The sequence below is a fragment of the Pungitius pungitius genome, chromosome 11 (assembly GCF_949316345.1).
Source record: "Pungitius pungitius chromosome 11, fPunPun2.1, whole genome shotgun sequence".
NCBI lineage: Eukaryota > Metazoa > Chordata > Actinopteri > Perciformes > Gasterosteidae > Pungitius > Pungitius pungitius.
The window spans coordinates 1,359,879-1,375,015 of NC_084910.1; the positions used below are offsets into that span (position 1 = coordinate 1,359,879).

Consider the following 15,137-nt stretch of genomic DNA (forward strand, 5'->3'; position numbering starts at 1 on the left):
GGCTTTAGTACTTTAGTACTAACTTAAGCCAAACCGCAAGGCTCAGATCAGCTGTGGGGCTGTTTAGTGAAGCAGGACACGGTTACAAACTGATTATTAGACTAATAGCTATTTTGGACTCCTTTTGTAAATGTAGACAAATGTGTAATTGAATTGGAGCAATGATTACGTAGATTTAGACATGTTCAGTATTCATAACAACATCCGACTCTCAATACGGTTTTGATTTAAGTAAATAATTTTGCTAAATTTACTGCTTGAGAAGTTCAATGTATTTTGGTTTTAATTTCCGTATTGGAGCAAAGACACAGGCACTACGTTCAGGTGTCTGTGTTGTGATATTGATACAGATATTCCTTCATATTGCTATTCTTATCTTACCTTATAATGACACTCCATGAACAAACCCCATGTGGAACCAGAAGGATTCGCAGAAGGATGAAGGATGGACGCAGGAAAGAGTTGGAGTGGTCAATGGGTGACCTCTTGTGGTGGAGAACCGTACATCCATGCATCAGCTTTGCATGAGCACGAACGCGCAAAGCATCCTGGGAGAAAATAATGTATTTCTCATCATAGAATTTACATGAGATGTAAATGAATGCTTACATCATGACTAAGATGTGCTGTTATTTCAAAACCCTGTGTAACCGAACCACAAAGTTGATGATGGTGTATTTGATGTGTATTTCTAGAAAAAAACGACCGCCAGTTCTCTTCGTTCGTTTCTGCCCTGAAACGTAGTTGGAGCGACTTGCTTTTTTGTCTCTTAATCATAGACTGTATGATCTCCATCCGGGCCACCGCTCTCCAGCTGGCGCTCAGTGAGTCCCCGACGAGGATGACTGACGTGAGACTTACTGAACGGGGAGCTGCGCAAAGTTAGACAGACAAAGCAGCAGAATACAGGAAATGACGGAGGCGTGCCTTCAAAATAAAAGAAGAAACTCCCCTTGTAGTTATAAAGTGTTTAGACAGCCCACGTCGCATAATACTATACATATTCTTTAATTATTTGTCTCACAGCTCTGTTACGTAAGACCCAAATCGGTGTCGTTGGTGTACATCTCAGTTGTTTGTGCGTCCCTCATAAGATGCGGGTTCAGGCTAGTTTTACAAGAGGTAAAATGTCCCTGTTGGAGTGACCTTTTAGGAGCTCTTATTGTGAAAGGTTTAGAGGTTTAATCCAGTGGTTAAGTTGTCTTGACAATGCTGGAGGGAAACTCAGCCGTAGGGACCGCGAAGATTATAACAAGTGGATTTGATAAGTACCCCAGAGAAAGATAACGATTCAGTAAGACAGTTTTGACTTGAGTGAGTTGGACCTAAGTCACTGAACATTTTCTCGAGTGGTGTGACCTAGTTAGCCCTCCATTGCGCTGTGTTTTGTGTGGACTGTCATCTCTGCGCACTGTCCACTTGTTGGACCTGCGATAGAAAATACAAAGTTGTTTTGTCCTTGACAAAATGTTGTTCTGTCGGTACATTTTCATTAGAAACTCTCCAAGGCAACGGATTAAATGTCAGTTTGTTGTGTTTCCCGTCGCAGGTGATAATGGACACCCAGCGAGTCTAGGAGCAGCAGCGGAACCACGGAGCCCGGTTTCGCTTCATCTCTTCGGATCGGAATCACTGCGATGACCGAGTCCTCCAAACCGCCCTCAGGGTGAGTCCTCGGAACAACACCTGACACACATTCAGAGGACCGAGACCCTCCTCTGGCGGTCATCACTTCCTCGATACTTCATCTTAGTTGGCCTTGGTGAAAATAAAATATAATATTAGATTAATAGAAACAATATTTTCCACCATTCCCGACTTTACGCTCTTTGTTTTTATTTTGTGTTTTATATCCATCCAAGTTTATATCCAACCATGTGGAGTTTTCTTGACAGCAGTCATTTCAGCACAATAAATAATAAATCCACAGAGGAATTAGGCTATTTTCAGGCCCCCCCCCCCCCCCCCCCCGTGACAAACACTCCACCAAACTGGATCCTTCCAGCAGGTCCGCGCTCCCTGTTTGCATGCTGCGGGTCCCCTGCACGCACGGACTGTACTGCGCACTCACGCATGGCCTTCTGCCCGAAGGAAGCATCATCCACCACAACCACCACAGCCCCTTTAGGCTCCGCGCGGTCCATGTCTTTGGGGAACATGGGTCTGGTTGCATCGGAGCAGTGTTCATACAGATGGATGAATATATGCCACTCGTTCATTGCAGCTTTTACGTGAGGGGTTTTCATTAGTAAATGGAGTGGCTGAGGTCAGTGTTTGGTTTGTGCAACTTTTCAGTAAATTTGAATAAAGTTTCAGTTAATTTATAATTTTTCTTGTTTTCATTGATAGAAAATCATTAGATCAATAGATTTTTAAAATGTATTTGTTATTGCTAAACAAATAAAAGCTTCATAAAAGCTTTAGAGCCACAAGTTGCTGACCCCATTAATCTTGAAGTTTCCCTTCTAATTATTGTTTCAAGTTTGGCTTTCTGTCCTTTTGACTCACACCTTCTTAGCTACCGTGCACTTGCTCTTCGGGACACTTTGAACTACTCCATCTGTACTGAAGGTGTGAGGTGAATGCTAAACAGTACCCGGTAAACATGGGCGTTCTTCAGTGGCAACAGGAGCAGTGTGTGAAGCACTTCCACAGAGTGTTGATGAGGTAAATGAAGGTTCGCTCCGTTTCTCCTCTGATCATTTCGAGTAAAGGTCCCCTGAAAACAGATACTCTTAAATACTGTGATTTCAGACACTCAAGAGCTTTTAGGTCAAACAGCAAAGTAAACCGGTCACAGTCAGCTGGCAGTGGACCCAAAATGCCCCTTTGTCCAGTCAGTGTGTGACATTTCTGTCCATATAAATTACCACGACAACTGCCTTTGTGTTGAGGACGCGCTGTCGTCAGTAGCTGCTTTACTACACAGCCCAGTCTCAATGAAACACAGCTCATAACAAAGTAGAACGTATCTCAGCTCAAAAAGCTCAAAAACACACACACACACACACACACACACACACACACACACACACACACACACACACACACATACGCGCACACTCGTGAACCACACACAGATCATGGTCATTCACCTGAGAGACGTGCTCTTTGGAGGACAGTGAAATTCGTTTGTACATAGATGTTGAAGTCTGAGTTGTGTGTGTCGGTTTTGTAAAGCCCGAGTGTGAGCTGGTGGAAAAGAAGCTTTAATTAAGCCTTTGCTGTGAGTGTTATGAGCCTGTCATTGAGCATGGGAAACAAAAGGCAACTTCCTCAACTCCAAATGAGTGTATTGCTCACAGTGAGCACAGATCTGGCCCAATGCCTGGCAGCTTGCCTCCAAATATCGTCATCAAATGACTTTACCTCGACCTCTTGATTTTTGCACCCTATCCCACAGGAGCTTTCTTTTGACTTTCCAAAGAATTTTACTATGAAGTATTTGTCTTTTTGTGTCCGTTTGTTTTCCCGACACACACACACACACGCTTATGTGACGTCTCAACCTCGGGTTTGATGTGAGTCTAGTTTGGTCACATGGTTCAGCCTTTTGTAGAGACACACACACTTGCTGCCGTAAGAAAGAATTAAAAACATCCCAATCCTGTGCTGACACCTGCGTCACTGCCGGTAGGTCGCACATTTGACGTGAAAGGCGTCTGCCGTTTTTGTGTTGGCGTCACTTCTCGCTTGTGTTTAGTTTTGAAACGTAGCCACAGAAAGACCAGGCTGTCATATCTTTACAGGTAAATACAGTACGGGATTACAAATAACTGTCCTCAGCTCGGCACACACCCAGAGGTAATTGCTGCCTACCAACTGTACTGTTTGCACACCAGTTGCTAGCTGCAGCGTACGCGCTCACTGATGTGGCGCTGTGCCCACTGGACTGTCAAATGTCAAACTCGCCCTCAAGTATTTGAAGTGCCATGTGTGTCTGTCAATCCAAACCGTTTCCTGCAACATTACCAGGGAGAGACGATGTACTGGAAGATGACATTCTCCTGCCGGGGACTGTTGGGAGATTTAGAGTCCGATGCAGAAACGGGATCCTCACCCCTTCCTTTTTGCAAAGAAATCCCAATTAGACGGTTATGGTTGCTGTGGTCAGCCCACGAGCTCAGCCCTGCTGACTACGGGAGCTCCCTCTGCTTTTTCCTCTCTCAAATGAAGGCTTTTGGAAAAGGGGGTCACATCTGGGCGTAAAGGGTTATTCTTGTTTTTTGGTTCAATTCATCTGGCAAGGGAGACACCACTTGAGGCTACGGGTTTTTTGGAGGCGGTGCAATATGTATCTGGTAATATCTGCTGTACCTATCACCCTTGCTATAAATAGAGAGGGTGAGGGTGCATGGCTTCCACAAGCTTGTTCTGTGCAGATAGAAGCTTTGCCAAAGTGCACACTGAAGTGTATGATTGTTGTACCTTGTTGCGTGAATGATTTATTCCTCCTAACACATCAGTGAAGTAGTTCACTTCTTTTAAATGACCCACTTAAAGACTCTCAATCTCTCACCTTTTTACGAGAATGTATGTGATTAACCATATTGGAGGCCCAGTGTGGTTAAGTAGGGGCTTGACATAGGAGGCCTCTCGACTGTGCTCTACTGATAGGTTGTTGTCTACCTTATTATTCCCCACTATACAGGGTTTTTCCTCTGCTATCTGCCAACCTCCCTCCACACTGGAGGAAAACATAGGCCGACCCCCCCCCCCCCCCCCCCCCTCTGGTCAAGTATGCCTGTGTGTCCGTCTCGAGTGTCTCCTGTTCCAGAGTGCATCTCCGCGTGCTGTCAAGCAGCTGTTATGGGATTTATTTCAGGACGCCTGCTGTCATATGTTAGTCATCGTGGTATGCGGGTTTGTCAGGAAGGCAGGCGCGTGTGTTTGTGTGTCTGCGTGTGTGCGCCCAGACTGGAGGGACTCCTCCAACGCCAGCTGACTGGCCATAAGCAGCAGCCTGGCCTGATAAGGCCGAGGGGGAGCAGTGCTCTCTTTCTATTGCACAAGTTGCCATGGGTTTTTGCTCGTGGTTAGAGACAGCGTGAAGGCGCAGTGTGGTGGTGTGCTGGCTGTCTTTATGCGTCTTTCTATGAAAAGGGCATCAATGAGCGCTCTTTCCATTACCTAGAAAAAAACGTGTTTGTAGCTCTTTTCTGCAAAAAACAAACAGATTAAGTAGTTAAGACCGCATTAAAGATACTTGTTGTAGACTATATATGTTTTTCTTCAAATCAAGGCATAATGGGTCGTTTTTAAAGCGGTTTATCTGTAACATGAACACATTTATTCTTTCTTTCCCTAGCAGGAGCTCTCCCTAATTGAACATGCAGCTTAGGGAATAGTGAACAAAATAATGATTATTTCCTGCCGTTCTGCCTCTACATTCCGACCCTCCGTCCGTGGTCCTTTGAGGTTGGACTCCGCCCGTCTTCCCTCTTCTAGTCCCCCTTCTTGTTGCTCTCGGGGGGCTTCGTGCCACCTGAGATTCTCTCTGTCGTACCTCTCACCAACCAACCAACCGTCCTCACCGCTCTTTCCTTTTTCCCTCTGTTCCTCCTCAGCTGTCTCAGCTGGTGCATTTCTTGTTGTGCTCAACGCACACCGTACGTATACTTTAAATGCTCAGTCATTTCTTTAGATTGATTTGGAATACACGTATCCATTAGGAAAGCACCTGGATGTTGCTTTGACAATGAGGGTGACTGAAGTCGATCAACATGCGCTGAATCGGGTCATTGCTTCCGTGGAGAGTGGCCTTATTTTCGCACTCAAGTACATGTAATGAATATTAAAAACACTTGTTTTTATGAATGTCCAGGTAAACACAGCTCTCCCTTGATCCACTACAGTTCTTTAATAATAGCTGGGGAAGATGCGATAAGCTAAATGTCTTGAAATGGCTGAAGTGCTAAGACGAGAATAGGAATACTTTCCGGTCAACCAGGGTTTCCAGAGGAAACATTGAGCGTGTTTTTTTTTCCAGCTGTCAGACAGAGGAGACACGCCTCTGCTCCTCCTCCTATTTTGGTAGAATTATTGTTGTCTTTGAATTTTGACTTGCAATAAACTGCTGCAACGTGGCTCTGTGTCACCGGTCACAAGAGGACAAGATGACTACATGTGTGAGGAGAAGAGGAGTTGATGAAGTACATTAAGTGGATTTCTCTGCTTAGTGGGTGTGAAACGGATACTCTTGGATCACCGGTGACTTAAACCCTTCCAATAACTGGAAGGAGTGTGAGCAACCTAATTGATCCCTAAGCGTAACCATCCATTAAGCACCTGAGGTGTGGTGTTGTCTTTTTTTTAATCTCCCCTGGGTCATTATGTTACTGTTACTGACTCAGGAGTCCTGTTGAGCGCATTGTGCTGAGCTCTAACCTGGTGGTTCAAGTAGTTGTAGAGAAGTCCTCACTTCGTAATCCGGTAAACCAGGTACCGTGTAACCTGCTTAAACCATTCCCAGAGAAGGGTATTCTTATACTACTATTGAAACATGGCGGCATCACTGTGTATTAATTCAAAAAGATGATTTGATTATCTTTCAATGGAATCATATTGTAATTAAATCATCATAAATTCCAAAAATTTAGCCCACTGCTGAAAAGTTGGCTAACATTAAAATGATTATTGCTGAAGGGTGGAGGTAGAGGGTCAGACTATCATTGTCACTGAGGCACTTTTATAAACCACATGGTTGGTAATATGAGCAACAAGGCATTTGCTGAATTAAGAGTGCCTAGCAACTGTAAACACATGTTTTAGTGGGCTCACATGTCTCCAATACTCACAGTAAAGTCCACACTAAGCAGTCTTCCCACTCCCTTTCGGTACTTCCCCAGGGTTTTATCCCCGCTCATTTCTGCTTTTCTTTCTCTGGATCTCTGTGTCCGAACCGTCAGCTGCTACTAAACTGAGGTCTGCACTCGCAGTCAAATAGCATAAATATAGGTTGCCATGGGAACACCATGACACCAGAGGGGAATGCTGGCGAGGTATCAGGACTGTGAGTGTCAGGGGAGTGACTCCTGGGACCATGATGTGTATCATTCACACTGTTCCCAATGCATCGTGGGAGGTTAACACTCCAGTAGTGGGTGTGGCCTTAAAGTGGCCCTCAGGGATACAACATTCCTACTTTGTTCCTGATTCTACTGATGTGTCTGCCGAATATTCTATGTTTGAAGGTACAATCATGAACTGAGGAGATTTTTGTTAGAAAATGGAGCCTTTTGAAATCGTGTTGATTTTTCTGTATGGCTTCAAACACATATTTCTTTGAGATGAATGATATGCATTAGTATTATTGAACCTCTAGTTTGTCTTGCTGAAGGACTGGTAGACTTCTGTGTCTGAGGTCAGGGATCAAACCTGCATTACTGCCATCAACCCATCAATCTTTCTATTGATAGCCGCCCATCTACTGCTTAGTTACCGCTCAGGGTATAGTTAAAGTCAGTTTCAGGAATTGAAAGGTATAGAGTAACATAGGCACAACACATGCTACGATATGTTGAGGCGTATTGATTTGTAACCTGCGTTTGTGTGCGTTGAAGACAGCCGGCCTTTGACCCTGATGTCAGTACAGTGGAAAACATTTCTTATGCAGTGTTTGTATTAATCAAACATCACACATATGTGTACATCTTACACTCATTTATTAAATGCCTCAGAGCTTTGGTTTCATATCGTATTCTCAGAATACCAGAATTCATAAATGTGATGAGGAAAGTAGGTCAGTCTGCGCTGTGTTTTTGACCAGTCTACTCCGTTCCCATTTGGTTGTCTTCATTAGATGAATAGTGGCTCATTGTTGTAGAGACCCGATTGTCTCACACCAAACAAGGAGTGGTCCTGCCTAAGTGTCTGTTGTTCTCAGGCAGTCTCATTGGTGGGGTTCTGTACCATTGCATCGTAGGTATCACCACAAACCATGTCGCCTCCAGTGACCAGTGGTATTTAATTAAGCTTGTCAACAAACAGTCACCTGACTGACTGTTCTTGGGTTGTACTTGTACTCCCGTTGGCGCTGTGTTTACAGTAATCTGAGGGGCATTTAATTGTTGCATACGCCCTGCAATCATCTGACCCATTTCCCATCTAACCGGGACAGTTATTGTCCTGTTTTTATTTTGTCCTCGAATCACATTGATCTGAATCCCTGGACAGACACTGTCCTTCTCTCACGTCCAGGATGGATTCATCCCAAGTGACTTGATCAGGAGAGAGAATGGTTGTATTTGGGTCAGGAAGGAGACACACACACACACACACACACACACATCTGGTAACCAGACAGACTTGGATGACTTGTAGGCATGCTTTAGTCTAACTTTAGATGGTAAGGTTATAATTGATTATGCCATGTTGACAAATAGCAAAAGTTAAACTTACCTGAGTACACATCTTGTTTACTCTGTATTTGATCAGATACTGCCCCCGTCTGATTTTAAGCTGTAAAGTTTTTTCTTACGCTTAATATCGCCGCCGTCATCATGACCAGGAACGGCGCCGTCCAAAAGGTACATGTTGGCCGTGGCAGGTAAAATATCCCGAGTTATCTGCCTCTAAATTCCAGGTGTTCTCTGTTGACTGTTCAATAGCAGCTCAACTGTTGTCCCGCGTTGTTCATTTTGGCCCACATGAGTAAAGTAAAATTATATGTATAAGTTCAAATATATCATTGTGTGTGTGTGCGTGTGTGCGTGTGTGCGTGTGTGCGTGCGTGTGTGCGTGTGTGCGTGTGTGCGTGTGTGTGTGTGTGTGTGTGTGTGTGTGTGTGTGTGTGTGTGTGTGTGTGTGTGTGTGTGTGTGTGTGTGTGTGTGTGTGTGTGTGTGTGTGTGTGTGTGTGTGTGTGTGTGCGTGCTCATTTGTAACTCAGTCCCTGGAGCAGCTCAGCACTTACTGCCCCCCTGTGCCGGAGCAGGGTTTCCTTCCTCTCTGTTTGCGCCCGCTCATCCTTACTCTGTGGGAGACGTGGCTTCTCCTAAAGGAGCCTTTGTGCATGTTAGAGAGAGAGAGAGAGAGAGAGAGACTGCAGGCTAAAGGGAGAGAAGGATACTAGCTGACTGTGTTCAGCTTGGCCCGGGCACAGAGCCCAGTTCTGTTTACCTTTCAGAATTCATTTCTCACATGTACAGGTCTCCCAGCTGCTCACTTGAATCTCTGTTTATTCCAAAGTGCTTTTTTTTTTTTTTTTTAGACGGAGCAGCTTGCAGTTAGTGATGAAAACTGATCTGCATTCTGTTTATAGTCCCCTGACTCCATTGTGATTAACGCTGTCAGACCGCAAAGGGGAGCTGTCACTCGCATCCCACATTGCGCAATGAGTCAATGACACCGTGGGAGTGTGGGTGAGAGTTAGACGACAGCCGACGTAGCTGTCAATGGTTAACTCTGGCCAGGTTAGAGTCCGCTCGCTGTGCTCTCCTGGCCTTCGCACTGGGCAGGAGTACCATGAAGGATACTGGATAATACAGCACTGGATTTAACAAGCACATCAGTCTTAGACCGTGCCTCATCCTCGGAGCTGGATTTATAAACGGCACTTTTGGAACACGCGTGAGGTGGGATGTGTTTTCTTTTGTTATCTTGGGCCTGTGTATATACTGAAATGTGTGCTGTTAAAGCTCTTGGTCATTGTTAGCAGAACGAAGTGCTTGATTTCTGTGTAATCAGCTGCGTCTGTCAGGCCGAGTGCAGTTTACATTGAGTCGAGATAGCAGCATCTTGACGCCAGCACGTCATTGACATATGCCACACTTCCCCCCGGGGGAGTTGAGCTTGTAACTTTGGAGTGTGGTTTTTATCCCTTTTTTCAGGGTTTTCACAGAGAGTCCAGAGTGAGTCCACAGCCCATTAATCCTGCTATGCACCTGAGACAACCAGATACCCTCTGAACACCCCTAATTCAAAAGATTTTATTCTAATATGATCAGGTGACTTCAGTCAATGACAGCCCCCCTGTTGTCTACATTTTGTTATGACTTGTTGAGTGTAATACGCGTTGATGGGGAGATCCTGTGAACGCTCTTTTAAAAGCAGACTGACCCTTAAGTATTTTCTTAGAGTACGGGTGCTTAGTGTGATGTTAGGAACAGATGGGGAAAAAAAGCAGCTGCTCAATGGTGGATCACCTTGACAACCAAAAGCATCAGCTCAGCATATCTGTAAACTGTCCAGTAAACGGAGTGAATTGAAAAGTTGTGTCGCAAACGGAAACAGAACGACAGAACAAAGTCCTGGTTGAGGCCTCTGCTGAGCAGGCAGCAGGGGGTTGGACTCGTGAACCTGTTGTGCTTAGCAACAGAAACTCGCCCCAAGACCGACAAAAACCATCTACACCAATTCATTGGTTTGAATAAGAATGAATATAAAATGACTCAGAGCGTGGAAATATTAAATCAGATCAATAAAGCAATGATTCATTTGTGATCACGGCATGATGGTTGTACAACACATTCAATAAATATCCTTTTATTTAAGTACTAAAAGTCCCACGTGAAGAAAAAAAAACATAGTAGAATCTAGGACACTGCCACAATCACGGCAGAGTTTATAACATTATTCTGTGTGTGTCCCAGGAGGAGAATGAAGGCACGTGCCCCGGCTCCGCCGCAGGCCCCTCTGCCCGCCCCACGCCACGTATTTAGAACCGTTGGCCCTGATAGGGGAGGGACATCTGGCGTGGACACCAAGGAGAACATGCTGAGGGCCACTATGGATTTACAGTTGACCCTCCCAGGGGGAAACCAGACTTCAGTAACTGAGGACGGCAGGTGAGAGGCCACACAAGCACTGATGTGATCTCTGTTGTCATTGGTGGGATTTCTCTACATGTGCATCCACCGAGGATTCTGTACATCTCTAGATACAAGGAGGCTGGACAGTGGAGTTTAGTGCATGCCGAGCGGACAAGCGGCCTGAGACATGTCGCGGTCTGGTTTTGGTTGCCGTGCCAGCGGGGGCCTTGTGTAAGGGTCCTATTCCCAGGCCCAGCACAAGCTTTGTGCCAGAGGGGTGCCAGAGGAAGGCTGCCCTGTTAGTGCCCTCTGCCCCTAATGAGCTTCTCTCATTTGGGGCATGAAATCAAGGAGGCCTCTTTGGTTCAGAACAACACGGTTCTCTTTTAAAGGAACCTATGTACGTCCATGTGCTACCTCTGACTAGAAGTAAAAGTAACTAATTAGTGTAGTTGTATTAATATCACATCCTTATTCTAGATCCTTTTAGGGAATGGAATGCACAATGTATCATGACATCCTCTTTTTAACAACACCGATGCCTGATGCTGTGATAGGTCAGGTGGTGGTAAGATAAAGGGGAGAGGTGTCATAAACACATACAGTAGCTGAGTCATACATCTCTGATACTGAGCAGCACAACCCTCAAATATTGCTGTAATCAATTTTTGCATCAGCTTGGCAATTAAACAATTTAAGAGAACAATATCTACTTTCAATATTTACTGTAAAAACAGTGACCAGTATCTACGTCCAATATAATGTAAAATTATTTATAGTTCAAATTTGCATATTGTTTAGCTACTGTTGTGGGAGAAATGTGGGGTTGATGCTAATGCAAAAACAAGTGCAGATCTGATTATAGTTTTACACTGATGTTGTATCTAGTACACCTGCAGTAACAACCAAGAATTATAATTATTGATTTATTGTTTATTAATACATTGTAATCAGGGGACCATCTGAACTCTTAATGCTTCAACCATCTGTGTATCACAACCCAACTTGGATTGTAGAATAAAATAATGCAGAGTACAGTTCAAGCATGAGGGTTAACGGGTTAAACTGTTACCATATTACGAACTACATTTGACCAATGCCTTGTGACTTTTATTTGTATAAAATTGTCCCTAGGAGCACATAGTGACACTGGGCCTGTCGATTGCGGATTGTCCCTTTAGTGATGTCAATGGCGTCCTTTGTAGCGGCAGCTCACTCAGTTCTGTAATCTGATCCGACTGCTACCGGAAAACTAGAGACTGTGTCTAGGTTTCTTTATCTGGGGATTGACAGGTGGTACAGACACACAAATGCACACACAGAGCATCCAAGCAGACTGCAGAGCTTCTCGTGGCTAAATGGACATAAGTAGTCATCACTGCCATTTTATTGTTTTCAGGCCCTTTTTAGAGCTTATGTCTAGATAGACCACACAGATTAAATCAACCGCCTTTTGTTGTTGTTCTGGAGCTTCTTTTTTTTAAGAGAACCATATTACTACATTTGTACGTGCATTTCAATGAGCAGTTTTTCAAAATATGGGTTTAGACTTTTGTTCAGCTCTTATTACCTCACCAGACAATTTGTTTTAAAGAAATGCTAAATTAATCTCTTCTAAGCCGTAAAACGTCCCCTTTGTTATCTTTGAATTCGATGGGTTTTCACAATGTACATTTTAAGTAATGGCCATTTAATCTTTGTCCTTTGTATTTTGTCTACCAACTTGCTGAGGTCATTAGTTGTGATTGTGTCCCTGCTTTTGATGTATGAGGTAATTACTCTTCCCTTTGCTAAGTCAAGCTTTGTAACCCCCCCTCCTTTCCTCCTGCCCCGCTCTCATTCTCCCTCGCTCCCCATCTCCTCCTTTGGACACACACACACACACACACACACACACACACACACACCCTCTTCTAATTTCTGTCCCTCCCTCCCTCTCTCAGCAAGGCGCTGATGGACCTGCTGGTCGAGTTGTGCAGCCGCCACCACCTGACTCCGGCCCTGCACACCCTGGAGCTGCTGTCGCCCGAGGGCCACTCTTTGGGCTTCAAGCCCAACGCTCTGCTGGGCTCCCTCGACGTGGCCTGTGTCCTCATTAAGGAGAAAGTCTGGGAGGACAGAGTGGTGCGCAGACCCGCGCCCAAAGTGCCAGAGGTGAGTAACAGTGGAGCTCGATGGTGTTACATGCATGATGTTGGGATTTTATATATGTCACAGATTTTTTTTTAAACGGTTGAAATTAGCATTGGCTACGATGGCATGGATTCCAGGGGGGGGGGGGGGGTTTGGCACAGTCTAACATGGTGACAAATGAGTACAAATTGTACAAAAAGAGTGTACATGACACCAAGAAATAGGAAAACGACCCCATAGACAAAGCTGTCTTTTTGTAATGTAGCTCATTGTAGCGTGGCAGTGAGGAGCAGAACATGAACATGGCCCTCTGTAATGTCCGTCCTCTCTCCACCTCTTACCTCTGACGCCTGGCAGAAAGCAAGGCCAGTGAAACCCGTAAGGGCGCATGCGAAGGTAGGAAGCCGGTTGGGATTCACTGGCCAAGCATGACAATGGACTCAGTTCCCTCTGTATTGGTCTTTCAAGTGTGCCGTTTCTTTTTTTTTTTTGTCTTGATCACCTGTCTCGGTGTCATCGTTTCTCACGACTCACTTTTCATCTGTAACTTATGTCTCCTGAGCATTAGTGTCTTCGTTCCTCCTTTATTTTTCTGTCTCTCCTCTGCTCTCCTCCTACAGTTTGAATATTTGATGAGTGCCTTACCTTTAGTTACCATGCATTATTTCTCTGCTCTACTCAGGGCCCCGTGGCTGCTCTCTCTCCCTTTGACCCGACCCGGTATCAGGCCAGAGACTATTTCAGACACTTTTATCCGACCATCCCAAATAACTGCAGTCTAATAAGATATTTAGTTTCTATGGATGCTGACGTGAACCACTTAGTGATGGAGACCACCACGTAGAGTGGAACATCCGCATCGCGACTCTATAATGGATCACTATGTAATGTGTAGACTCGACTACCTGAACACACGCACTCTGTTTAATAGTCTTTTTTTTCTGTCAGCAACCAAAGTCTAACCTGGAGTTACTCATTGTTGAAAGTCCTTCTCCTGCGTTCTTTCTCTCCTTCCCACTTGTTTTATATTTTGCATGTTTAATCCGACTCTATAATATCTTGAGACAGCAGTTTATCTCTGCTGTCTGCTCTTTGGTTATTCTGTTCAATAAGTATTTGTTGTATGATGTATGTTGTCATTACACGGTCTTATTTCTTCCATCAAAGCTGACCCATTTCCTTTTACCCTTGGTAGAGATACAGAGGACCTCTTCTTCTCTTTGTTTATCTTTTAACCTTCTTTCCTTTGACTTCAGAATCGGAAAATGTCTTCAACAGTGATCTTGTATGTGCCCTTTATTGCATCCATTAATGTCTGCCATTTTGCCCCCCCCCCCCCCTCCTTTACCCCTCTGCATATCAGAAAACTGTGCGTTTGATGGTGAACTACCACGGCAGCCAGAAGGCAGTGGTACGAGTCAACCCGTTTGCACCACTACAGGCTCTGGTACCGGTCATCTGTGACAAGTGCGAGTTTGAGCCTGCACATGTGCTCCTCCTGAAGGACGGCATCAGCCGCCGCGAGTTGCCGCTGGACAGATCTCTGACCGAGCTGGGGATCAAGGAGCTCTACGTGCACAACCAGAGTCTAGGTAAGACCCCCTCAGTTCCCTACCAAAAACCCAATTTTTTCTCAAGGGAAATTATATTTTATCATGTCAACCGTGGCCACCTTAAAATTTTACGATTTAAGATTTTACAAGGTCACATTTGGTCATGGGAATAACAATTCTTGCTGTTCCTTAGTACAACAAACTATGGATGTCATACATTGTCAGCTACTTAAAGGGATTCCTATGCAATGACCCACACAACCAGAATCACATCGTCGTCAGACGTACGCCATGAATAGCAAGTCAATATTATTTTACAGGGTTCTAGGCAGCCAGAGTCAACACTGCAGCACTAAGCAGCAGGTACACCAACGCAAAGACCCACATATAAGCTTCTTTTTAAGCTTGGACTTATAGTATTAGTATTTAGTATGTAAATGAACCTTTGTGCGTGTCCCCGGGGGTACAATTACAAAATTACATTATTTTATCATTTGAATTTGGATCTGCTAGGCCTCGTTACCATGGCGACGATCCACACCCACTGATTTCCATACTTCGTCCTTGTCACAGAGAGTGATCACAGAGGAAAAGCTTGTGGTTTATGGTCATGATGGATGTGAGCAAGAACATTCTGAACATTATGAAATGTTTATGGTCAAATGCTATTACACAATGGTTATAATCTGGTATTTAGCCTTT

General features: G+C 44.6%; 1 protein-coding gene across 6 annotated transcripts in view; it reads left to right on the forward strand.

Annotated features, from left to right (window-relative positions):
• The first annotated feature begins 1,197 nt into the window (after positions 1-1,197).
• The window catches only part of cobl (cordon-bleu WH2 repeat protein), a 39,651-nt gene continuing 25,711 nt past the window's right edge, over positions 1,198-15,137 (forward strand). For 3 of the 6 annotated variants that reach the window (XM_037453646.2, XM_037453645.2, XM_037453647.2), the window contains exons 1-5: positions 1,204-1,314; positions 1,550-1,666; positions 10,591-10,785; positions 12,693-12,903; positions 14,246-14,474. In XM_037453646.2, coding sequence (XP_037309543.2) covers positions 1,638-1,666; positions 10,591-10,785; positions 12,693-12,903; positions 14,246-14,474 — 664 coding nt within the window. In that variant the 5' untranslated portion in view covers positions 1,204-1,314; positions 1,550-1,637. Of the gene's footprint in view, positions 1,315-1,549; positions 1,667-9,352; positions 9,574-10,590; positions 10,786-12,692; positions 12,904-14,245; positions 14,475-15,137 lie in introns of those variants that run through there. The other 3 variants (XM_037453642.2, XM_037453643.2, XM_037453644.2) reach the window with 3 other exon arrangements.